General features: G+C 41.5%; 2 protein-coding genes across 2 annotated transcripts in view; one reads left to right on the forward strand and one right to left on the reverse strand.

Moving 5' to 3' along the window:
* The window catches only part of SYN3 (synapsin III), a 203,166-nt gene that overhangs the window by 70,380 nt on the left and 106,054 nt on the right, over nucleotides 1-26,732 (forward strand). The gene's annotated exons all lie outside the window — the stretch shown is intronic.
* The window catches only part of TIMP3 (TIMP metallopeptidase inhibitor 3), a 41,559-nt gene continuing 15,679 nt past the window's right edge, over nucleotides 853-26,732 (reverse strand). The window contains exons 2-5 of the mRNA XM_075156541.1: nucleotides 13,429-13,511; nucleotides 6,895-7,006; nucleotides 6,076-6,197; nucleotides 853-5,456 (exon numbers count right to left, since the gene is read on the reverse strand). Of these exons, the coding sequence (XP_075012642.1) occupies nucleotides 5,259-5,456; nucleotides 6,076-6,197; nucleotides 6,895-7,006; nucleotides 13,429-13,511 (515 nt within the window). The 3' untranslated portion in view covers nucleotides 853-5,258. The remainder of the gene's footprint in view (nucleotides 5,457-6,075; nucleotides 6,198-6,894; nucleotides 7,007-13,428; nucleotides 13,512-26,732) is intronic.

The following is a 26,732-nucleotide window of genomic DNA, read 5'->3' on the forward strand; positions in this document are numbered from 1 at the left end:
GATGGTTGACCTCCTGGAAGTGTTTATAACTAATCTTATGGTTTTACCTCTTTGCAATGTGATATACTTTAAGCAATGAAGGTCTCACATAAGAGATCCTCATTCTTCTATGTCCAACACTTTCCAAAGCTTACTTTCTAAATCTTTGGATTAAACATAGAACAGATTTTAAAATCTGTTTCATTCTTTCATCCATGTAGAGAATAGAGATTTTCCTAAAGTAAAAGTGAGATAAAGGAAACTTCTAACAGTAGGCCCATTTTTGTAAGCATTTTAATTTAGTTGAGAACTTTTTCTCTGAAGCTTCCTTCTCAAGACAACAGGGCATTTTTAACCAGCCTTGAACAGTAAATACAAAGAGAGGACACCAGGCTCAGACATGTCACAGCAGAAAAGATCCGAAAGATGAATCTCTCTTCCCTTTGCCATGGGCATATACCTTTCTACCCTCCCCCCAGTGATCAGTTTACTGGAAATAAGAGTAATCTGGCAACTGTTCTTCTAAGGCCCTACGGGTGCTACATGACAGCCATAATGACCGCCTTGCTCTGTAGTGACCCCCTATGGCCAGTTAACAAGTGGGATACATCAACTTCAAAAGGGATTTTTTTTGCCTCTTCTGGGCTTATGACTCCAATAACAATTCTTAGAGAGATCAGCTTCTTAAGAAGGGGGAGGGACTGCTGGAGGGATCTTTGCCAAACAGCAAGAATTGCCAGAGGTGGAATATCTGCTTTGGGCCCAATAAAACAGTATCAAGAAAGGGAAGGAAATGAATAAATCCACTTGCAAATCCATTTGTGTACATTTGAAGTGGACAGAAACTAATATAAGTGAAGCAGAGACAGAATGTCTGTGATAGAAATAAAACCACTTTACTGTTTAGAATAAAAGGACACTATAAAAAGTGAACATTATGCAACATTACCTTAAAAGACAATATACATTCACTGAATATAAAATTTATAAATAACATGGAGGAAAACTGTAAACAGTGCTAGAAAATTTAGCAACAAATACATTCCTTCTGGACAAGATTTTTCACACGGGTTTGGTTCCCTCCCCAAGTTTCCATGACTATCAGGAACAGCAGAGTGGCTCTATGAAGGAAGGAGAGTGTCAGAGAGAATGAGAAGCCAGTACAGGCAAAGCAGCAGCAAATGTTTAGTGGATTTTAAAGATTTTTCTCAAGACTGTTAGCCCCAAGAGACACTTATTCTAAAAAAGACAAAAAGTTTTTGCAGTTCCCTAAATTTTGTTCTGCTTTTCTAAGCTATAAAATACATTATAAGTGAGAGATACTTTCAGAGACATCTGAAAGAATGGAAACTTGTTCCCATGGAGGCCTTTACTTCAAACAGTCTTTACCATAAAAAACACAACAGCATGTTTCCCATCACCCTGAAGTAGCTTTTCGCTCTGGCCAAGTATGAATGGGATACAGTGATATATCTAGATTTTAGAATAGTCCTACCTAAAGGGCCATGTAACTCTTCAAAACATGGGAAATTTATACCTAAAATGGTAGTTTTGTGCCATATAGGGGAGGGGGGAAGCCTCCCACAAGATGACTTTATTCAAGGTACTCCATGCACAGATCTCCTCCTGCTCTCTACCCCCTCCATTTTGGAAAAGGAAAATTGATTCCAATCTTTCCCAAACCTTGAATATATTTTTTCTTTTTTTTTTTTTTTAATTTTAAAGGGGAAAAGACTCGCAAGCAAATAAGGAAAAATATCTATAAATAAGAAAGCGAACAGCAACAGTCTAGAAAGGAACTATGCATTTTAAAAAGTACTTTTAATAATGTTGGTGTATCTAAAGCATGGGGGCGGAGGGGAAGCCCTCATCCTGTACACGTCCAAAGGCCGTGCTTACATGAGCTGTGCCATTGACAGTTCCTCTGACCTTAGATTATGGGGTGAAGTGAGGAGCATGTCAGAGGTGACAGGAAGATATTTGTGCTGCTGCAAGCCACTGTATGCTCCATAGCCTAACATTTTGGGAGAACTTCACACCTGCCTCCTCACATCTCCATGCCTGGTGTTCCCACATATTGCATGGCCTGCTGTAATGAGGGAGAGAGTTTTGTCCATTGGCAGGCAGAAGTGACTTAGCAAGACAGAAGAAAGGAGAGCAGATAGAAAGGAAGAAGTCTTTGAGTCTGATTTAGAGCCTGTTCAATCCATTTAATGGCTCTCTCCCGCTTCAAGGGAGTCTTCAGTCATGTTCTAAAAGCAAGCACAAGCTAAAGCTTAGCCCAAGAAATACATGTCCCTGATAGCATGCACAGAAACAAAATTAAGAAGCCTCCCAAGAGAAATGTATTTTTACTGGATTATTCCCCCTCCTTTGGGCTCCACATTTTTAAAAGTCTTGACAACTCTTTCTTTACACAGCAAGAGGAAAGATTTGCTACCAAACCCCAACTCTTGCCATCTAGCTGTCTGCATCTCAGAAATATTTTACCATCTGCAATATAAAATGGGAATACACTTCATTTTCTGGTAATGCATCTGCTGTTTTGTTGTTTACAAAGCATATAGCTACATTATATCCTACTTAGGGACACAAGTCCTCATAGCATTAGAACGCAAATATTTTCACGATAATTTGAGTGCAATACTGTGATGTCTCAGCTAACTAAATGAATCAGTGACAGGTAAAATATGCAGAGCTGCAGTTTAATGCAAATTCAAATCAACACTTCACTGCGTCAAGGGGCATTTTCATTTAGCCTTCCAAAGCCGTGACAAGTAGCTGCAGCTCAGAGACGTCAGCTTTGCAAAGTTGCCTTGAGCATGAGGAGGGCCATCTCCAGCGATGCTGACTCCACACGATGTGAACAGTGAGGGTGGCGAGGCTGGCTCCACTCTGCCCTCAGTGACTTTCAGAGATTTTGTCAGCCGTGCACAGCTCAAACAGAGATTGCTCCACTGTGCCCAAAGCCCAACCTGTTCTCTGCCAAAAGGGGCAACATTCTGACCCACCACCTGATCGTATGATGGGTGCTGTGAAGCACCCTACTCTCCCTCTCATCTCCAACCCATAATTTAGGAGTAGTCACAGAGAAGAGGACTTCTGAAAAGTGTTCCAAGCCTGAATCACAGGAAAATCCAACAGACTTTCACTGCGTTTTGTGCTGCATTGCCACTCAGAGCAGCTGAAAAAAAAAATACACAGCAGACCTAGGCACCTCTTACATCAGCTCTTTGAAAATGCCCTTTAAAGCTCATGTTAAAAATGAAGCTACGCGCTTTTTGCTGCAACAATTCATCTAGTAAATGGGGCATTTCAGGGGATGTACGTCTGGCAGAGCTCTGGTAGCATGCGTGGAACGTAAATATGCATCAGGGCCCATCTCAGACACCCTTGCCATTTGGGAAAGAGGCCCCAAACAACTCTCCAGCAATTGACGTCACTGACTAAAATGCTGTATTGCCCCAGGCTGGAATCACTGCAACACTTTTTCCTGCTGGTGGCAGCTCTGCTTTCTAAGTGGAATGAACTGAAGATATATGGAAACTTAAGATAAATAATCATAATAATACAAAAATGAAGTTAAGCATAATCTTCTCCCTGCCCAAGCCCTCCCCATCCAAAACTCGGTCACCCATTTTGTCAGCACCCCTTCTTCACCATCATTAAAACTTAAAATACTTTTATTTGATAAGAAAAATTATATTATAGTTTTCTTAATAAAAAACAAAATAGAACGAAAAAACTTCTCCAGTCAACAGCAAAGCACAAGACAGTAAGGCTCCTCCTCCCACATCACTGCAGGATATGGTATGAGCGCATGCACAGATCTATGCTTAACAGTGCCTAGAGGGAAACACAGCACTTGACACAGAAGGAATCCTCTGGGCAGCTGAAATTTTATGATCCCAGCCAGCACTTATTAGGAGACCACTCTTCCTTGCCTAGCCCCCACACACACTTCCTTTCACTATATAAACAAATGCAGCTAGTGTAGCTGCAGGGGAGGAACCGTGGTGCAAGGAGGTACAGAGGAAACAATGACTGTAGCCACTACTGCAGATACACTGGAGCTTCAATATCTTAAAAACAACTCACTGACTCGGAATGTCAATATTTCTGTCTTTAAAACATAATCAAACCATTCTTTTGTTTATAACACCAAAAAAATTCCACGTCCTGTCAAAAATAGCTTATGTCATTATGTGTATATACATCTTAGTTCAGCAAAACACTATTTTGGCAATAGATTTTTTTTTTATAGTAAGAGCTCTAGCAAGTCTCCCCTTTCCCTCTTCCATGTGATTGATTTACAGTTGGTATTTTTGCATCTGTTTGGTTTAAGGTGTTCACAAGCTGGTTTTGCTGGTGAAGCTAAGCTGCAAAAATTTCAGGGGCCAAACAGGATGGCACAGCATTTCATTTGCTCTGCTGTAGGTGGATTTACCTCCCTGAACATAGGGGATGGGGCTTTTGTTTTTTAAACAACAACAAAAATACAAAATACTCTCCATTTTGTTCTGGGGAAACCCAGAACTTCAAATGTGCTGTTGCATTCACACTGTGACTGAATTAGCTAGGACAATCAGTCAACAATGCTTTTACCAGATGATGTGGTCGGACACACCAGGTGAATTCTCCCACTGCTGGAGTCAATCACATTGCCAATCTCTCCCATAGAGGAGGATTTCTTTTGGACATCATTTTTTCCAGAGTTTAGGCTGGGCTTCTTTTCAGTTTGTTTCATTTGCCAATCTGATTAATGAAACCTGTTTTCCTTCAAATAGATTTGTTTACATATTTTCAGCACTTAGTGCATGAGGAGGGGTGATGGGAAGCCAGCGCATAGAAGAAAACAGTGCCTAATTGGCATAGTTTTTTGATTTTTGTTTTCCTAAAAAAATAGAGATTGTATTGCTACAGCTAATGATACGTGTAAGAGAGCAAGAGCTCCATGTTTTGTGGTTTTTTTTTTTTTTCTTTTTCTTTTTCCCTCCCATTTTTCCCTCTGGTGTGCAAAAGTAAGCTCCCAAATGTCGTCTGATCAAAATGAGTGGTATCAAAAAAATGGAAAAGGTGATTACAAATTCAGTAAGGTAGCACAGACTTTTTTCTTTTCTTTCTTTTTTTTTCCTTTTCTTTAAGTGTTCGAAGTGCTAAAATTTGCATGAAAACAGGCACTAATTTCATTGTCATCATCATGATCTGGTAAGAGTTAGTGTCCAAAGGAAGATCAGCCACAAGTAAGGGAGAGGGGAGATAAGGAAGGGATAGCGTGCTCAAGGATCTGTGGCATTGATTATCGTTTTATCTGGAGGCGCCCATCCTCTATACCAGCTGCAGTAACCTTCCATCCTCTCGATGCAGGCATAGTGCTTCGCTTGGTGTCCTGAGTGGCCAAAGTTGGAGAGCATGTCTGTCCAAATACACTCTTTCTTGGAGGTGGCAAAGCAGGGCAAATAGTAGCAGGGCCTAATCTGCAATTGTAAAGAGCAATCAGGTAAGGCTATGTGAAAAAACAACCTTATATAAAATGTCTTTTTTACCAGAGACAAGGGATTCAAAATTCCACTCCCTCAAACCTTGCTTACTAACCCAAAATTCAGCCTCAGTTCAGTAAGCACGTGCTTAGCTTCACATACACAGGTAATTCCAGAGTCAAAAGGGCTTTTCAGGTGCAGAAAAGTTGAGCTTGTGTCTATGTTTTTGCAGGCCTGGGGCCATGAGCAAAAATCTTAGTGCCAGGGCCAGGCTGTGAGGTTTTAAGCACTCAAAATGTTTACACAGGAAAAAAGCTGGACATATCTTGCCAAGCCCCTGGTACCTGAATTCATTCACCTGCAAGCAATTCTGCATGGATTCTGAAAGCCTTCCCCAACCCCATTTAACTCCAACAGGACATTAAAAAGGCATAGACTCTGCATGTTTATTCTCTAGTCTCAACACTAAAGCTGAGCTTTACTTTTTCCCTGTAAAAATTGTCGTCCTCCATTTCTCTTCCTGGCTGTTCACCAGCATCATTGGTATTACCAGCCAAGGGAAACAGAATTCTAGGGTTTGAATGTCTTAACGCCACCTAATTAGAGACGCACATACCTTGCATCCACAGCCCAGATGATAACGATGATTCAGTCCTTTACGCTGGGACAGAGTCAGCCGGTCCCATTTCTCATACCAATTGCAAAGGCCAGTGTAAACCTTCCCTTCATACACGCGGCCTTGAAAACAGAGACATGGTCACAAGTTAGCACTTCTCAGCTCAAGCACTTTTCTCGTTTCCTGAAATTGCTAATGCTCTCAATATGTTTGGCTTCAGTCACTGCTCAGCAACTGCTTTCTTTTTATTAACTGGTTCAGGAATCTCTGGCCAGCAAGATTACAGCACTTCTGTAAGTTAGGAGTGTTGGGCCAGCTGTAAGCACCAGCAACAACATGCAGGTGAGTAATACTGTCAAGCTCCTCTCAACAACAGAGCAAAACTAAGTGAACTGACACCTTCATTAGAAACAAGACTTGGCAACTGCCACATCTCTACCTCCTTGCAACCCCCCATCTCAGCAACCTGCATTTTTCCAGCTCATTCCAAAAGGGATCTTCCATTTCTAAGCGCAGCTGAGTAGCAACCAGTTCCCTGTGACAGACATGCCAGCTCAGGTATGACTTGACAGCTGTGGACTGTCATACAGCATATTTGTCACAACAGGGCTAGGTATAAGAGATACTTTAGGAAAGAGAGGGAAATCCAGAGAGTGAAATGACTCTCAGCATTAAAGAATACTGAACACCAAAATACTGTTGGCCATCTTAACGCTTGGGAAGCTGCATATAGAGCTGTCTACACAGCTGCCCGTGTCCTTAGCAGGTGTATGTATAGAACAGAAGACGTTTTGATTACGAAGAAGTACAGTCCTTTACCTGTAATCAGATATTGGTACTTGTTGACCTCCAGCTTGACTCCACAAAGACTCTCAGAGGCTTCTGTGTAGATGTACTGAACATGTGGCATTATCTGGAAGCCCTTGTACATCTGGAGAAACAAATAAAAATGCATTAAGTCATCTTAAGACGATGACTTTTCACTTAGATTCTTTACAATATATGTTCCTAGACTGGTGGCAAGCAGTGAACTTTTAGTTTTTACAAGGGTGAAGGACTAACAGCACTAGCTGGACTCTGATGCAAGTCTCCCCACCAGATCTGCTGGTAGAGAACACCCACCTGTTACCAAGCCATTGCAATTCAGCACAGGGACCACTTTTCCCCACTCGCATTAGTTCCAGTGGCACTGAGTGAGCAAAGTGCCAACACTGGAAGCTCTGCCAACATCCCGAAGAATTTTTTTTCTTTTTATAGTTCATAATTAGGGAGAAATGAAATTACTTCAAGTTTGGAATCCTTCTCCTTCATGTGATTTAAACCATTTCTTCCAAACTAAGGGATTTTTCTTTTAAAAAATGACCCTATTTTCCAGTGTTGCTGCTGTAAGAGTTTCAAACCTTTGGCGCTTGATCTAAGTCATCAAGCCAGACACTTCCTTCTCAAATGCCTAGCATATGCAGCTCCTGCTGACCTCAGCAAGGATTTAATATTTCTCTAACTAAAGGAATGCAGAAACAGAATTTTACCCCATCTCCTAAAATTAGCCTGGTACTGATGGGCACTATAAAGAAAATATCATGTATACATAATTCCTCTATGCTCCTTCTCCTTTTTCATAATCTTTCTTAAGTGGTAGCCAACATACAGTTCATTTTAATCGAAATATGAACCCACAGATATACTGGCAGTTGGATTCAGTCAGAAATTAGCATGTGTCCCTATCTGACCTGACCTTACCGCTGCAATCTAAGGAAACTCATGCACACCTGCTAGTGGCATAATGAAGTCTGTGCATAGCAATGAAACAACCGCTGCACGCGTACATTGGACCCAATAAAACATATCCTAATTTTGAAACACTGAGAATGATTTTCCTCCAAATTTCACCTCTAAAATTTTGTTATCTTTTCTAAGAATTCAGTTTCTCTCTCTTCCCCACCAACTGTATGAATGGCCAATGTTTAAAAGTTAAACAATAGGTGTCAGAGAGAATCACAGTTTCAAAGCATCGCCCAGCCGATCCTTTTCTCTGTCAGCTTTATTGATAGAGAGCACATTCACGTTCAGTTTAACTGTAAATATTAAAGTGAGGCAAAAGAGGAAAAAAATCCCAAACAATCCCAGAGATATAAATCCTTGCTGCAGTATCACCTGAGCAGTGGCATTCTCCTCCATGCTGTATTCTATTTCTTGAAGTCCCCTGTTATCCCAGGGTATGGGATATGGGTGTCCCCATTTGTTCATCTTTCACTATCCCTGCCTCCCCCACCTTTAAAAACAACAAACCTTCTTCTTCTACAGAATTCATCTGTGCTATTCTTTCTGGTGTTAGGGCCCTGATTCATACCTCCATGAAGTCAGTGAAAGGATGTCTATTGATTTAACGGATTTTATGCTAGGCCCATATACTGCATATAAAAACCAAAAAACTTACTACTAATTCTGCTATGCTGAGAGGTCAAACTATCTTCTGGGCATCCACAGAATGTCTGCCAGGTTTTTTTTCCTCCTTGTATTACCCCAACCAGCATAATCTTATAACAGTATCACAACTCAGTAACAGCCCTGCTGTGTACAGTAAAAGACATGCTAAAGGGTTTGCATTTTCCAGCCTTCCTTCTACACCCAGCAAATACGCAAGGAAAGCATTTTTTAAAATCAATCATACTGTATCAACAACAGCTCACAGATCATGTTTGGAATACACCATTGTATCCATAAGTGAGCAAAGTCTTTCAATGAATATGTAAGAACTGAACCTTGCCTAATCTCTACTTTATCCCTGCAATTATCTTGGTATGGGATGATCTACTCAGATTTTCCAATTATGCTCAAGATAGTTGGAGATCTATGTTCTGGCACAAGCATCCTGTCTGTCCTTGGATGAGTTATTTAGCCCTCAGTACACTTTTGTTCCTCCTCCATAGAACAGCTCTGCCTTGCTTCACAAGGGTACTGTGTTCAGACTCCATTCTAGTGGGCATCACACCAAGAAGCTATGATAACAGTATCTAAGCAGATAAGACTAGCTAAGATAACAGCTGGGGCTGCCCAGTCTCTCCAGAAAGAGACATTATCTACACTGCAGAGAGCTGAATGCTGTGCATGTGCAGCACAAGTGATCTGTCACTCAGAGTACTAAGCTCCAAGAAGCGTTGGGCTAATTAAATATCTGTGCTATAAAGCCTACATGTGCACAGGCACACTTTGAGCCCATTCTCCCCCTTGCAGAAAGGGCTACAAGCTAGACTAATCATTCCTCTGAGAAGGTGCTCAGGCCCTTCCTACAGGACCCTTACAGTCATCATGCCTCGCATCTTCTGCGCCATCAAGCTCAACATGACTGCCTATGAAATAACTAGTGGTGCTGAACTGGGGTTTGGTTTTGAACCTAATTTGCTGTTCACTTTACCATCAGGGACAGCACTGTCAGGGTTGCTGAAGGAAGCATGCTCAGCCTCTCAAAAAGTACTTCATCTCACTCCTCAGTGACCCTCATCAATGCTAGCAACTGTCACGCTAATCGACCCAGTGTTGGGGGCAGACAGGGCCTGCCTCATCTTCTGATGACTAAAGAAAGTTCAGCACGATCTTGGTTCTCAGGGGAGGAAAAAGAAAATTTGGCAAGGGGGAACCTTCTACGGATGCCCTCTTTCAAAACAAATAAACAATACCTTAAGCATTATTTTTGGATACACAAAATATCCTGGAAGTGCTATTAGACCAGTCCGAAGAAAACCAACCATAAAGCTAGCCTCTCTCCTAACTGCTACCCTTGGAGTCCTCCTGTCGCCACAAATGTGTATTTTCAGAAGTATAATGACAGGGAACAAAGTATTAGCAAGCGTCACACGGTGGTGCCTGCTAGTGCTGCTCTATTTCCAGCTGTGTCAGCATTCCCCTTAGCAGCCCCCATACTGCCTCAGAAATGCACATGCAAATCCTGTGGTGGTTCCTGCTGCATGATTAACTTCACCCTGTAATACAATGTTCCTCCCTCTATCCCTCCCATGTGAGGTCGCACTAGATACCAAGGCTTGGAGTCATCTTGCCTAACCTTTAGCTACCTAAAATTTAGGCACTTTGTATGAATTAGGCATCTTCTCTAGTCAAACGCCAAGGAGGGGCACCTCCAGAACAACTCAGCCCATCCTAAAATAGCTGTCTACAACTGGTGGGCTGAATTACACTTTGGTGGTTCCTGTCTCTCTCCACTGACAATCAAGAGAGCAGGAAAGACTCAACACCCCATTTTAGTCTGTCTAAAATTAAACTAAATTAATCCCACCCCACTTCTTTCCTTTTGGGACTATCAGGTTTCACCCCTTAGACTCATTTTACAGATTAGCAACAAACCCAGGAAAGCCTCCTTGCTTCTGGTAGCCCGTGCAGCGTGCTGCCATGGTCAACCAGGACTGTTTGTGTACATGGAGTAGAAATATCTCCTTGTTTCCTTTGCAGTTTCCTGAAATAGATTTGGACCATTCTCAGAATGCACTGCAGCATCACAGAACGTGCAGGGGTTAGATCAGTCCTGTGCAGATTTCTGACACGTGATCTTGAGATATTCTTAAATTATTTGAGAAAGCAGTGGGGTAAGGCATAGGGTGCTTGAAAAAGCACAAGACCTTTTTAGACAACAAACCTGAATGCTAGAAAGCCTGGCACTGTTCTGTGCCTATGGGCTGACCTTGTGCTCTAGTCTAGGCCCCAAGCTGGTTTAGTTATGAAATTCAGCAACGAGTTCAGGAGTGTTAGTGAGAGCAAGAATCAGCCACAGCAAACTCCAAGGAACCAATGAAAGAAATACAAAGATTTGTTTGTTGCCTTTTAAGGCTTTCAGTGCTTTTCACAGGCAATTCCGTATACACTGATAGACTAAATGGCTTGTTTATTTTTCATCTGCAGGTGCAGATGGGTTTATAGGTGGCCAAAAAACACTGACATGTTAGTTTTATCTTCAGAGTTGTTCCCATGCAGCTGTGCAGAGCCATAGGCCTCCTTAATTTTCTTTTCAGCAGGAGGACAGTCAGCTTTCATTGGGGCGAGCAAGGGAGAGATTTGCTGCGTCACTCTGAGCTCCCTCACTGCATGGAGCTGAATCCCTCTTTATACTGAAGTCTCTAAGCTCAGCAGAAAGACAGCAGGGTTTCAAAAAAGACACTTGGTTTGTTTGTTTATCAAGAACTGTGTTCTCCGGACATTCCAGTTCTACTGAGCACTTTGACTGCTTCAGGTTCCTTCCTGCCAAAAGTCACAGTTAAATGTGCAATGGAACATCTCACCAGTCCACCATCTATGTAGCAGGCATAGACAACGTGACCAACACACGATCTCCCCTTTAAAATCACTCTTGCTTTTGTTGGACATGTAGCTTCCTAACAAAACACTGTGGAATTGCTCCTGCAAAAAGGCAATTGTTCTCTTGTGGTCTCGGCATGAGGACATTGCAGATTACTGCAGTATCTGCTGTAAACACCCTGGCCCTACGCTGCAGAATAAGCCAAGGAAAACAGCCAGGACAGGCTCAGGCGTCTTATTTAAAGATTGACACAATGGTGTCAATCATGATGGTAGAGTAGCTGCTGCTCCACTCAACACGCTCACCTTGCCTGGGCTTATGCTAGTCCCCATGCCAGCAGACACATAGAAGCCTTTTCTATTCATAGCAGGGACACTACTGCAAACTCCCAGATCAGAGGAGTAATGCTTAATGCTGTTCCAGAGGTCTATGACACTGCAGCTCACTGGCTGACAATGGGGCAGGCTGTATCATTAGTGAGGAGAGAGGCTAACGTTATGGTTGGTAAAGGGTAATAATTCATTTTGGGGACTACTGTTATTCTAGATCACCACTAGACCCTGTTCATGGTCATATGTTAGAAAGGAAGCACCAAACTCTTGGAACTGAGTAGGAGAAAAAGTAGGGGTCCTGAACAGACGTGGACAGAATCACAAAAAAAAAAAAAAAAAAAAAAGAGCTGAAGAAGCCACTGCAGCATGTGGACATTGAGTAGTTTTGTGAAGTGGGGTACACTGGCTGAGCCGGAGAGTGACAAAGCTGGACAAGAACTGCACAGAGTGCTGCAAGCCTGATGAGGCCAGCGATAGCCACTAAAAAAAAAAAAAAAAAAAAGAGTGGCAGCATTGTTGCCAATATAGTCAGTTGCCTTTTTTACAAATACAAGTTAATTAACAAATATATGTATTTCCTTTTGAATCTTAAAAATAAATTTTTAAGATTAAGGAAATTAGTAAGCGCAGCACCTCACGCCCTCTTATTCAAAGTGCAAGCATTCCACTCTAGTGAAGAGCCATGCCAAGACCAGATTTGGCTACGTGTGTGGTTTTGCGACAGCTTATGAAACAGGCTTTGCATCTCCTCCTCCCAGCTTTCGTGCTTAGCTGTAAACTGCCTTATAAAGAGAGTTACTGTTACGAGGCAGGCAAGTGACTATTTTTTTCTGAACCTTTACTTTGTCTAATATGTTTCAGATTTCTACAGTCTCTGCCAAGCTTTTCCATTCCCTTTCTTTTTTTTTTTTTTAAAAAGACATAAACCAGTCTTATGACTGGAATGGCATAGCCAAGAAAAACAATCTAAGGCTGATTTTTAGCATTACATAACAAGGGGTCAGTTTAAGAAAAAAAAAAAAAAACACACTAGGTCCAAAGCAGCAGGTTGAGTGCAGTTTGTGCAGCAAAGAATAGAGCTCTGAAGAGCGGAACTAGAGAAACCAAGCAACTGGTGTAGATCTATCTCTTTTCACCTCGGAGTCAATACTTTACAGCTCTTCTGAGCTGATGATATTTGAAAGCTACAGTGTTTGGTTTAGCTTTATATAAAGACTTCACTACATGAGTTTCATTTGTTCAGTACATGGAAAAAAAAGCCATCATTCTAACTGGTGGTCACAAAGAATGCAAGTGAATAAGAGATGAAAGACCACTCTCCAAAGGCTGGCAGACCCCCTACCAGCACCACATCTTGAATTTAATGAAAGTGCTGCATGGAAGAGCTTGCATTTCCACAATCTAACACCATGTATGTTGAACACAAACAGGACTCCAGTATCTAGAGAGCCCATCTGGCATCTTTTATTACCAGAAATGTTTAAAATAAAGGAAGAATTCAGATATTTCAGCATTGTATGTCAGGAAGGACCTCTTCCTGCTCCTTTTCCCTCTCCAGGCAAATTTCTACCAATTGCTGGTTACCTTCCATTCTGGCTGACCAATATGAAAAGTTGAGGTGCTGTTATTTTAAGTATGCAAACTCTGTCTGTTATTACATGTTAATTAGAATAATTATCATATCTACAAGCCTATGTGAAGTGTCTGCAAACATACCTTCATCTGCTTGACTGTGTATCGCATAGTTCCAAATGGTCCATCTTTCATGAGCTTCTTCCCCACAACTTTAGCTCGAATCACTATCAGAAGAGAGGAAAAATACAACAAATTATGAACAACTTTACACAACGTTTAGATAGACCCTCCACTTCAAAAAAGCCACTTAGATAAATTACTCTGTAAAATAAAACAAAACTCCAGGCCAACCTTCCTCTCAATTTATTCTAAATCTCACACACAATGAAGGCATGTAAAATGGGATACCAAAGCAAGTATTTATTTAGAGGAAATCCAGTTCTGTGTGATGAATAAGAACAAGCATTATTTATGTTGAAATCTCACTGAAATCTGCAAAGCAGACTGTAGCTGGGACCAAGACAGGTTAAAATCTTTGCACCAAGCCACTGGGATGAAGTTCATATTTAATGTCTTAACTCTCAACATACGGAATGATGTTCAACAAGATACTACTTTTAAATTGTTCTTTGGGTGCCCAATGCAGCTTCTGTTTCCCAATAACCACAAGTTGTTGTACAGCGCACTGGAATATCCCATATCTGGGGACTACAGCTGCCACCTTTCAGATACCCACAAAACTCCCAACAAATGACTCCCTTGAACAAATGGCTACTGTGCAAAAACAGATTGTTCAGCAACCATCAAATCCACAGTGAAAGCTGCCAGGCCAGCCAGAAGCCACCTCGAAGACAAACTAAAGCCGACCCATCAAACCTCACGTACACTGCACTTCATTTCTTCATGGATACTAAGAGGCAGCATGTGTGCATGCATGCACGCAGCATCCAGCCTGACACAGATATCTCCACTGTACCACAGACGCACCACAGCAACGATAACTGAGCCCAAGCCATTGTAGATAAGGGTTTTGAGGTCCCTCAGATGGATCTAGTGGGTAGTTTACAGTCAGTGCTTAATGAAGAGCTTTCCTGCTCATCTATTTTTGGGGCATTCCACAAAAAAACACTACTGTTGCATCAATCCTCTTTGAAAAAGTTCTGCAATCACCTGCTCATCTCAATAGAGGAGCAAAGCTTAGTGACAGGGCAGGCATTATTCAGCTAAAGTCTGCTCCCCTAGAACAATCGTATCACATTATACAAGCACCAGAAGTGGCTTAATTTTTACAAGGGCTCCAGGAAATGAGATTGGAGAAGACCAATCCTGGGAAGAAAACCCTGTTAGAAAACCCTGTACCCCAGACGCCACTCATACAAACAACAGGACAAAAAAATTAAACAAGGAATTCAAAATTCCATCAATCAAGAGAGGCATCAAAACTACAATATAACCGTGCAAATCTTACCTAAAATCTTATTCATCAAGCTTCTCATTACAAAGGCTATGAAAATTATTCCAGTAGAATAATCCAAAGAATGCAACATACTCATAACATAACTGACAATGTAATAGTTATATATAAATCCCCCAGAAATCCCTTTTTTGTGGAGGAGGAGATATCAGATACTTTTGCCTAAAGCTTGTATCAATACACCATTGCAAACAACGCACTCTGCTGAATATATCGTCCAATGGTTCCCAACTACTGAAATCCAGCAACTAAAACAGACCCTATGCATCATTTCCTCTGAGTCTATGAAGGTCCTGATCATAACTCCCTGCACAGGAGAGAGGTACTGCTTTCACAGCAATCTTTTGCAGCATTTCATCTGTGTTTTGCTGAATGTATCATATTAATGCATCACAGAAAACAATTCATTAAAAAGCAGGAAGGCATGGAAGGGAGACAAAGAGGTGGAGCTACTCCTTTGCAAGCAGGAATAACCCAACGAGTTATTATTTGCATTAACAGCACTATCTAAAAGCAGCAACAAAGTTCAAGGATCCATTTTGCTAGGTATATAGGACATTAAACAAGCACCTTGTTGCTTCTTAGCTCATTAGGTTAAAACAGCTGTAGAAAATAGGAAAAGGAGGCGGCTAAGTTTTTGTTCACTACCTAAACCAAACTAATGAGGCAAAAACTTGTCCCAGCTTTCTGAATAATCTGAAGAACAGATTTAAAGGAAGAGACAGGTCTGGTTATCACACCAGTTCCTGGAACTTGTTCCATGAGGATGGTGTGAAATGAAGACAAACTCACTCTGTTCTGATTTATATCCTGTGCTTCAGCCAGACTTGTCAAATAAATTTTAAACTAGGTAAGACAGTCCTGCTGGCTTTGATTCAAAGGACCAACAAAACCTTCATTCATTGAGTGTAAAACTTCATTCTTGATTTTTTTTTCAAACTTCTATTATCCAATGGCAGTAAAAGCCAGTACAATTTTATTGATTCTTCTATTTAACAAGTTGTTCAGACTTCGATTTACTCCCTTCTTCAAAATTTAGTAGCTATACTGAAGCATGTCCTTGAGGACCACAAATATCTTTAAAGAACTAACTTCTGCCATTTGTTGCCCCCAACCACCACCATCACTGAAGCTACAAAAACCAGACTGCCTAAGGGTCAATGAGAAAGAACATAATTTCTTTATGGCTTTGTAAAATTCCAGGGCACTTCCTAATGCTGGAATCTATAGCAAAGGGTGTCAAAAGTCTTATCTCCATCTATTGCATATCTGATACACTGGAATTGAAAAACCTGGTGTTTGCTCAACACATCTGAAATCAACAATGGTATCTTATATCTTATTGACAATGATAAGAAACACACTAAAAGGCAGTATTTCAAAACACTAGGGTTTCCAAACCAGAACACGGTTAGCATACAAGATGACATGCACATTCCCAATTGCTGACAAAATAGCTAAAAACTCATTTTCTTCATGTACGTCACTGCTAGCTTGGCAGCCCTTTAACTTCTAGTTAGAGTAGCACAGCCACTTCAGAAAGAAACCAACTTTGATTTATGGACTAATCAACAGCTTCACCACAGGACCAAAGATTCAAAATACGCATCTACACTAGCATGTAACAGCATCCCAATTTCAACTAATGCTACCCTTGCAAGCAGGTGGAAGGATCTGTATTTTCGTATTATTGTTCCCCAGTAAAGTTAGAGAAGAACAACAGTCCTAGCAAATTCACCTAGTAAAACCCATGAAAAACCTTAGTGTGGGCCGTCACTTCAAGCCTTTTGTAAATGGGTCAAAGCCCTCTGCATCTCAGAGAAGTTGCCTTTATCACCCAAATGGTAACTTTTCTAGGTAAGTTCCCTCCTTTGCCAAAAAGCTAGGAATAAACAAAGAACCCACCCTGCCTCATTTTTCCCATATTAAAGGAAAAGTCAAGCTGTTAGCCAACAGGATACTCCAACTTAAGTCTACCCACTGTATTTTGTGAGGCTAAATCCCCACCCTCTGAGGATTAGATGCATCTGGGTAACTGGAGGGAAACGCTGGATGGACAGGACTGCTCAGAGTTTGCTCTTGCATGTCCAGCTTCATCACCCTAAGCCTCCATGCATAACAGCCGCTTGTAAATCTGCCCGGAACAGAGCTCCAAGCTGCAGATCTGCAGCCACATGTTTCCCAATTCCTGTCTTCGCTCCTTCAAACTGCCGCTCACCAGTTCTACTGCTGGACCACTCTTCACACCTGGTCAGAAGATAAAGAACATTGTTCCTAACTGAGCAGGGGCCATGCATACTTGCCAGAGGAATTTTTCACCCTGTGCAAAGCATCAGAAATTTACAGTATTTCTGCTGCAAATTCAGTCCGTATTACATTAACGAAGTCAACTGTTTACTTCTGGGGACTCCTACTGCTTCAGCAGAATGAGGCAAAAGGTGCTGTGACTGCTCCCCTGAACTCCTTCCTTCTCCCTGAAGCTATATTACAGTCCTGCTATTACTGATGGGAAACTTTATCCCACACAAGTGGTCACCAAAATAGCTGCATATTTTTAAACCACAATTCCTTTGAAGTAGTGCCTATGAAAATACTCCGAGATGAATGTTTCTCAGTACTTTGAGGTTTCAGGTCGGGTCACTTTGTGGGACTGGAGCAGTTGGCAAGGTCTCATGAGTGATTTGTAATTATTTATGAGAAGTTAAATTAGATGAGGATATAAATCTTGGTAAGATAAGCATGGCACAGCCATACCATGATTCAAAGAGGAGAAAACATGTGCGCTGCTTCTCAACATTTGACATGATTGAAAAAATGAGGGAGAGAACAGAGAGAAAGAAAACTGGATATTTAGTTGATATTCTAAAAAAAAAATTATTAAGAAAATAACAACCTGCTGTGTTTGAGGATTCAAGAAATACATCCAATGATGTATCACAAATTATTAATGTATTTATCTCTTTTCCCTTGCCTTTTTTTTTTTTTAAATGTAAACCACCTTAGTGCTTAGGAAAAGAGAGATGGCTCAGAGTTGCCACAGGACTGGTATAGTGCAAGCAGCTAATGGTTTATATTTCACTGGCATACCTAGCGTGGTACAAACCATCTGCATGTGCATGTATACACAGAAATCACTTACATCTTTTTCCAAGTGTCACTGCATGAGGTCTTATAAAAGGCAAAAAAATCAGAATGGGCATAGGAGAAAAAGGCCCTACATGCACTTCTATTTGCCCAAATGCACACATATCTAACTCAAGTACTCTTTAACTTTATCCCTTACTCTATGGCCATTTTCTCAAGGATTCTAGGAAGAATAGGCCTAAAGGTAAGATATGAAGAGATGAGGACACTGCCTTTACAGCTGAGATAGCACGGGCCATTCTTTTCACAAGGCAAGGAGTAGACAAACAGGCAATGACCGATGTGAGGGAAGTGGACATGTGAGATTAAGACAAGCATTTGCCAAGCTGAGGACACAATATGGTGAAAAGACTTGTAATTACCAATTTCATCCAGGCACACACGAACATTTCCCAACTGAAATGCAAAGGCATCAACTGTGTTAGTTCAATCAAGCCTGTGTCCTTTATCGGGGCCAGCCACTAGATGGTGACACTATCACAAATCTCACCTTACGTTAACGAGAGGGCAGTGGTACACACACAATCTAACACCACGAATTCCAGTTGCATGCCCAACCACACCATGAGAACCAGATGCTTTCATGCAAGTGGGATGGTTGTCATCCATAAATAGTATCTTAAGTGGAGGCACACACCCTTTAGAAACCAGGATTTGCTCCAAACCCATTTCCCTTGTGACCAATTATTATGAACAGCTCAGAAGAGTAACAAATGCTACACTTTTCATTATTGTTTCAAGGATTTACTTTATTGGTGTGCAATATGAGTATTTTTAAGTGAGAGGTTTGGCCAAGATGCATGCTTACTGCATTTAAGTGAAGGATGTGGAGGATTCATGTTGTTTACTAATGGAGAGACAAGGTACAAGTTATTCTCCCAGACCATTCTTCAACATCCAAATAGTGGCAAAATAGAATATATGAGGAGCAGCAATGTGACCACAAGGCTAAAGAAAGACTCCCTCTATCCTGAGGCCACTGACTACCCCAGGAACTGGACAGCAAAAACAACCCCCAGCAGAATGGTGCACTTGGAAATGCTGCCTTAACACTGGACACAAGACATACCAAGAAGGATGGTTGCCATTTTATTCATCCAATGACTATACAAGGGCTCACTTCCAAGAGTAATTTACTGAGAACTTTTTACCAACTTTACTAACAGCTCTCTCATTCAGCCTGTCTCACAAAAACTCCTTACTGTGCTGGTACATGCTGGAGGGCTCACATCACGCAGGGCTAACGCAGCTGGTATGTTTAAGACTCCTGAGCACACCTAGCACTCTACTGAGCTATCAGTTTATTCTGGCATTTATGGGGGTGTCCCCTAACCTAGTCAAGGCAGGATGCTTTTACACATAGATTTTCTAGCATTGGTGCTGATGGTGCTGCTAAAAAGACAGAATTGCTGTGTCTGTCTTGCTCACTCTCTCATGAGTTGCATTCCTTTTCCCAACCCCCTGGCTGATCTGTTAGCAATTATTACCAACACTCTTGGCCTCCCTAATAACAGAGAACCATAACTACAAGTGGATTGTGTCCTTTGGACTGGAAGTCTGGCCCAGCTATATGCAGCCTCTTGGAAAGCTCCATTAAATTGCCTGGTGGCTGTAGGCTTGTATGAGAAGCAAGTGGGTGGGGCTTGCTTTGAAAGGGGGACAAGATAGCAGCCTCTCACCCATTCCTCCACTTCCACAGCAAAGCAGAACAGAGAGGGAAATGCTGATGATACGGGCATTCATGAAGAGAGAAAAAACGAGATATAAGTCTCCAGTCTGTTTGATGATCTGTCTGTACTGAAAGTCACCTCCTCCTACATAACTAAAATAGAACTCTTTTACAAATTAGAGTATTGAATTTGAAGGCTTCTTGCAAAGCATGAGAAGGATGAAAAGGTACAATAGAGGAACTTTCTCTTCCCTCGTTCCATCATGACCTCCAGCCAAAGCCACAAGAGCAAAGCAAACCTCTTTTGCTTTGTCTTGGAAGAAGCCAAATCCAGCTGTGCTGCTACACAGCATCACCAGAGAACCTCATCAAGAATGCAAGAAAAGGTAGTGAAGTAAGAGGTTCACTGCTGGCTGCCTTCCTCTCATACTCCTCACCAACAAACTAGCTCCCATTACTGGCAGTCCACATCTTGACCTCTTGCCTTTTCAAAGCACTCTGAGGAACACTGAGAAAGAGCACCACCTTCTTAACACCAATCACCTCTACTGGTCATACAGTTGCCACATAAATATCACATTGGAAAGGAATTGTGCTTACTTCAGCAAGCATGTTGGAACATTTTGACTAACAATAAAAGTCTAAACAAAAACAGGAAGGCAAGACACCCAGATAACTTTCCTTCCCATTTTCTAACCAGAACTATGACATTTACTTTTGGCCTTTGTTTTACAGATCCAAAAAACTTTCCCTGTCTGTGGCATAGCAAGGCTGTTTGAAGGCCACTCAAAAAAGTGGAAGGCAATTAAATGGCTTCACCCAGGACCAAGATCCGTCCAAAACAACTGATCACAGTTGCTAAATATTAACCCGGTTTCCCATCCCTGCAGATTTCCTTGCCACTGAGAGTCTGTTTGCACAATACACGCTTTACTGCTTGATTTCCAACACTGCAAAATAAGGAGTGATACAACTCTTTTATACAAGACTATGATTGCATCAGAGCTCCCATCACTTCAAAAAGTATAAACTGCTCTAGAAGGGCTTTACTTGGGAGAAAGTTAATCCTCCCAACAAGACTACAAATTAAAGACGCAAGGTTGCATAAAACAAGCAAAACTTGCTTTGTGCTTGGCATTTCACCTGTAGCTTATTAACTGGATACAATTTTTCTGATGGCAGCAGTAGCAAGCATTTTTCTCCCTCCCCATACGGTGCATCTTACCCTATGGAACCCCAAGTTCCCTTTGAAATACATTAGAATCTGAGAGAAAGGAGAGGTCTCTGTTAGATAAGAAACTGCAAATTCTCTCCTAGACATTTCATTCAGGTTCCTATATGCAATTTGGTTGAAGACTCTTCAGCTGCCCAGCACTGCCCCCGCATCTAACTCCTGTTGTTAGCTCCCTTGCTTTCCCATCATACACAGATAGTCTGTTTGGAGGATGGAGGAAAGACAGAAAGGAGGAGGAAGAAAGGAGGGATCTAAAATGCATTTATATTCATTTACAAGTAGAATCTTTTAGATTCATGTGTAGATGGTATGTTTTGCGCCAAGGGAGACTAGCTTCAGGAAATACCTTGTGATAAACAGAGAAGCCAAAGGAAGAAAAAAAGAAAAAACCAACATCTGTTGTTACTAGCTATTACACCTACTAAATTCAGGGAAGCCAGGTAGCCCCAAGAGATTAGCTAGCACAGGCACAGAATGTAGCTAGTTGAGTCACAAGAGTTACACGCATCACTAAATTAATCTCACAGCTTGCGTCAACAAAACATTCTAGGTTTGCTACATATGTAAGCAAACAGGGACACTGCAGACTACATAATGAGCGTGCCTACACCTTTGAGAAGCCTCTGGTAAAATAAGAAGAGAAACGTCTTTCCTGCCAACTAGCCATTTCTCTTCGTCCTTTTAGGCAGGCTTTTTTTTAACTTTCTGCCTAGATATTTTTTAACTAGTTACTGAAAGCTGAATTCAGCCTAGAGGCAAAAGGCAGTAGGCAAGTATCAGAGTAAAGAAAGGAAAAGTGATGCAAGTGGAGGGCGGGGAAGGGAATGCCTCATGAACAGAGTGCAGTAGAGAGGCACCTTACACCTCTCTCCAAGGGATGTTTTCAGCAGAGTGAATTTTGCCTCATTTTGTACCACTGACAACTGCCAAAGAAACAACTGCTTTCAGCCAAGGTTAGCAGTGTTGGAAAGGTGGTTGTCAAAACCAACACATAAAAGCACTTCCAAAGCCAGCTTACAACAGTGGATAAAAATAACAAGCATATGACTCAAAGCTGGTCAGGCAATGCTCAGTTCAAGATACCTTTTCCATTTTCTTTTGGTTTACATAAGATTTGTGCAATAAGATTTAACTCAGTCCTCACTTCCAGATCAAGTACTTCTAGACACAGTACATACAGGACAAGGGGAAGACAGGCTGAGACAGACAAGACTCTGGTTTCTCATAGCTCTTTGGAATTGTTCGAAGGAGCCACAGGCCTAAGCATTCCACTCAGAGAATATGGCAGAGCTGAAGTGAGACCAATTAGGGGCAAATGGAAACCATATGCGATTTTAATGAAACAAGGAGCTGGTGCACATGGCTTACTGCTGCAGGAGCATTTACTGCCTGAAAGGAATGTGCATCTGGCATTGATCGTTTCCCAACCTATCAAGTGAGCAGTAACATGGAAAGCAAATTGGAGCATATGATGAGAGATGAATTGCCTAAAGAAGTACAGTTAGGGGAGCAGCCTCTGCAAGGAGAAAGCATGTCCTTTGTCTGTGATTTAGTGATATAATTGCAAGTGAGGCCAATCTTCCATTTCCACAGATCATGATAATAAAGTACAAGAACAAGTTCCAGAATGACTAAAATGGATTGAGTGGTATTTTAAAGAACCTACTACAATCACAGAAATCCCATTCTGGTTCACATGGGGCACACTTTTACTCCCTTGAGGTCATGAGCACTGCTTAAAGAATAAAGTACTGTTGATCCTAAGCAAGGGTAATACACAGTCCTCAAATGCGATGTCTGTTGCTGCAAGTATTCAAATGATGTTGCTTTTAGGTGTACATCAAAATGGGTACACAGTGAGATCTGAGGCTGAAGAGGCAGTGCAGACACATTTTTCTGTTCCATTTTTTTCTTTTTGATGAAAATTTCCCAGGAAGTTTCAGTTCTGCTGAGAAAGAAAAGTCCTTAGCCTGCAAAGCTGTAGATAAGTTGCTCTATTGGGATATGGTCATTCCTTCTGCAAGCTGTTGTGTTGCAGCTTGATATCTGGTTCTCAGAACAAAACCACTATCTTCACCAAGCAGCAAAGAGACTCTCGTATATATCACAAAAGGAAGGGGGGAAAGATGCTCTGATCCAGCACTCAACCATATATACAGTGAATGTCCAGGGCTTGAACCTGTTAGATGCTACTTCACATTTCATGTAATAGTGAGACATCTGCAAAGCCAGATACACAGAACTGGCATGTCTTTGCTCCTTAGTGCTAGATTTCCTCTGTGGGATATCCAGAGTTAACAAGCGTCATAAATTCATCATTGTGTTTTTCAAGGAGGCAATAGAAATTCTTGAGCCAAATCTGCCTATCTTCCTTAACCCACCGTGCAATCCATGAACGTACTGGGAGCTCATATCCAAATGGTCCAACAGGAGGAAGAGGAGGAGGACATCTGAAAACAGTTTTCTTCTGCATATTAGAAATATGGCAGCTCTGACAGCCCCTGTAAACCCTTCAAAACACGGAGTATCAAAAGCCACAGGCCTGGACACTCCCTGCTTCAGCAACTTCAGAGGACGCTCCTTGCTTCAGCACTTCGCCCAGCTGGGACGGGTGCCAGCATTCTGCAAGGAGGCTGCACTCCACTGATCACATGGTTTACACTCAATTTTGCACGTAGGAGCTAGAGAGGAAGAACCGTTTGGGAACATGTATAGATTTCAAGGGTACTGGGTGGGCCTGCAAATTCCTTCCTGCATTAGAAAACTTGCATTAAACTGATCAGCTAAGCAGCTGTCCACGCCAAAGAGGTACACATACTTAACCAGGTCAGGCCTATATGTGCAGCTCTGCCGTTCCTATTTGCACTGGACCTGACAGGACCTAGTATTAGGTTTGCCTGACCCTGGAATTATTCGTGCATTCAAACAATTTCTCCTGTTAGAAGCCGGTACCTTTGCCTACATTCTTGAGCCATTATAAATTGTTCAGAAGCTCTGAACAGCCTCTGCAGACTGTTCACATACACTGGATACGTCCATGACACAGTTCTGGTTTATCAAAACACTTAAGGAATTTACTAATTGCCCATTTTATGAATGTCTATTATGTAACCACAGTCATTAATACCATGTAGCTGAGCCCAGCTACATGAAGAATTTTACCCTGGAGTCTGAGCACCATGTAAAGATTTAGGTGTAGCACTCGGATCCTGATTCAGTGTTCATTAAAGCAAGTGGAAAACCTCCCTGAGCCCTGAATCAGCCTCATGTACCACAATTCCCAGTCAGACTACAGGTCAAGCTCAGGACAACATCAGGGCAAACCTCACACTGATCAATTTGCCCACCTACCCAGAACTTTCCAGGATCCCATGTAGTGCCCTGTCATAACTGTGTTCCAAAACATCATCCTTCATTTTGGACCTTCAAAGGCCAGAAGAACTCAGCGTTGATTTGTTGTAGGATTAAGGTTTTAAAAAAAAAAAAAAAAAAGGGAGTGATATGAGACATCTCATGAAAGAGATAATGAGAAGACCTGGAAGTCTAAGAACATTTACAAGCAACAACTCTTTACATGCGTAACATAAATACTGCACACTGTACATCTTCTGGCTCTGAAGACAGAGGACCTTCCCTGTGCAATGACACAGAGCACTGACCACAGAAAGGGTAGGCGGACACTGGTCAGTTACCTTTGTTCTTCAAACAGTTTCTCAGAAACTCCCTGAGTGTCTTACTGACAGACCAGCCAAAGTTGTTCCATAGAAACTGCAGTGGAGAAAGAAACAGTATAACCATCTTGTTCTTTTATTACCCAAATTTCCTTCATACAAACTTTTCATCAAAATTTCATGTTCATGAACAGCCCAGTAGGCCATAATCAGAACAGATTTCCAGAAGTTGTGTGTCATTACTTAGATGCTCATATGCATCCCCATGCTCCCAATGAAATATTAATGAGATATGACTCTTAGCTAGACTTCTGTAAGCACAGAGAACACACTGGTTAGCAGTGCCTGTCTGCCACCAATTGTTGATTTTTTTTTTTTTTTGCAGAACAGATATTTATACAAATCCAAGACTAACTCATCCTGTTTTATTCCTAGTCAGTATTGCTAATTAGTGGGTTTTATATGGAAATTCTCAAGTCTGACCATACGAATCTGATGGAGATCTTCTTAAAGTGAACCTACCAGTCAGTTAGCTCATCTGTGCTACTGGAGTTTGAGAGCTTCGTAAAGTATTCTCACCAAAAAACTTCACAAAGTTCCAATTTGGGGGAGGTAAGCCTGCATTCTGGTATCACTTCTTAGGTGTCCTTGTAACTTTTTAGAAAAAAAACAAAAGGTCACAAGACATGGTTGGATAGTCATTTCACAGCCACCCTGGCACAGTTGATTGTTATTTCTGAATGCTCTAAGGCCCATTAACTGTTTTGGGAGGCAGAAGTTCTCTGGACACTGCATTGCTGAATGTTTACAGATAAGGGTAATCATTTCCAGGGTGTACACCGAGCTTGACTGCTTCCTGCCTGTCTAGGTCTCCTGAGACATTGCTGTAACAGGACTACTTTGGCAAAGTAATGAACCACCCTCCCAAGAGCCAGCTTTTCAGGGCTCCAGTTAAGCTCGCACCTGGAACACAGGTGTAAGCATATTTAAACATTAACAGGGAAGGAACTAACAGAAACACAAGGGGAAATACCTCGTCTCAGTCCAGTGGCAGCAGCACAACCACAAACTTGTTTATTCATTAATGCAGGAAACCCAAGGAGAACTGCCCATTGCCTAGGACTGGAGCAAGCGAAGGGTATGTAGATTGGTGTTTTAAAGGGAGTTCTCAGCATTCAGAAAAAGCTAACTATAAACCCCAGAGGACTAATGAACTGGAATATCTCCCAGCTTAAGAGATAGCATGTAATCTGATCAAAATCAGCACTTCCAGAAGGGGAGGCTGTTACTATTAAACCACCAGGGATAGGACTGGTAGAAATGTTTCTGGAAATGCTTTTTCTTGTCAGGAAATATGGTTTTACTTAAGTCACAAATTTCTAAGGAAAGCATCAACTTCAGCAAAATTCATTTTTATTTTTCTTCTCATAAAAACTGAGACCTATTTTCATCCTGAATCTGCATTACTCTTCAACTGCACTTGAAGTCTAAATGTTGATGTGAGATGACACCTTCATTCAAAATGGACATTTTGAATTAACCCTTCAAAATATTAGATTCAGATGCATCAGAATCACTTTTTCCAGAAAATTCCATGCTGAAGACCCTGATATTTTCATCTTCCCTCACATTTCAGATTGAATAAATTTCCACCATTTCAAAATTCTCTATGCAACAGAAATTCTGACCCTCTCCAACAAGTTTCTAGACTCCTCTTTCACTGTATAAATCAGAGGTGACAACAACAAGCTGTAATGGCAGAAGCAAGAGTAAATTCTATTTTCCCTTCATTTTTCAGAAGCAGCAAGTAAATTCATGTCAAGAAAAGCTGCAGGTGCTGAGAACTGGCATCATTGCAATAAGTCAGTCATTATCCCCTATGATCTCAAAGAGTATCTAAACTAAAATAAGCATTCAACATCAGAGATCAGTCCTTTAATTCACTGTGCCAATAAAAGTCCGTCAATACCACAGACTGTAAATGAACGTAGACATACTAGAGCTATCTTTAAAAAGCGACTTAGATACCACAAACACATTAATTTAACCTGTTCCTCAAGTAAAACATTGGCCTGCTGAGTGCTTGTACTTTGAGACTGCAGGCAAGTCAGCAAGTCAACGCTGTGACAAATGCCTTCCTACTCTCTTTTTCCTTTCTAGCCGTTTCCAACATTTTGAAGCAGTATTGTTTGATTGCAGGCTGCTTCCTGAAGCTGCTTCCTTCAACTGCCTGTTGAACCCAGTGGGAATCTT

The sequence above is a fragment of the Calonectris borealis genome, chromosome 1 (genome assembly GCF_964195595.1).
Source record: "Calonectris borealis chromosome 1, bCalBor7.hap1.2, whole genome shotgun sequence".
NCBI classification, from domain to species: Eukaryota; Metazoa; Chordata; class Aves; order Procellariiformes; family Procellariidae; genus Calonectris; species Calonectris borealis.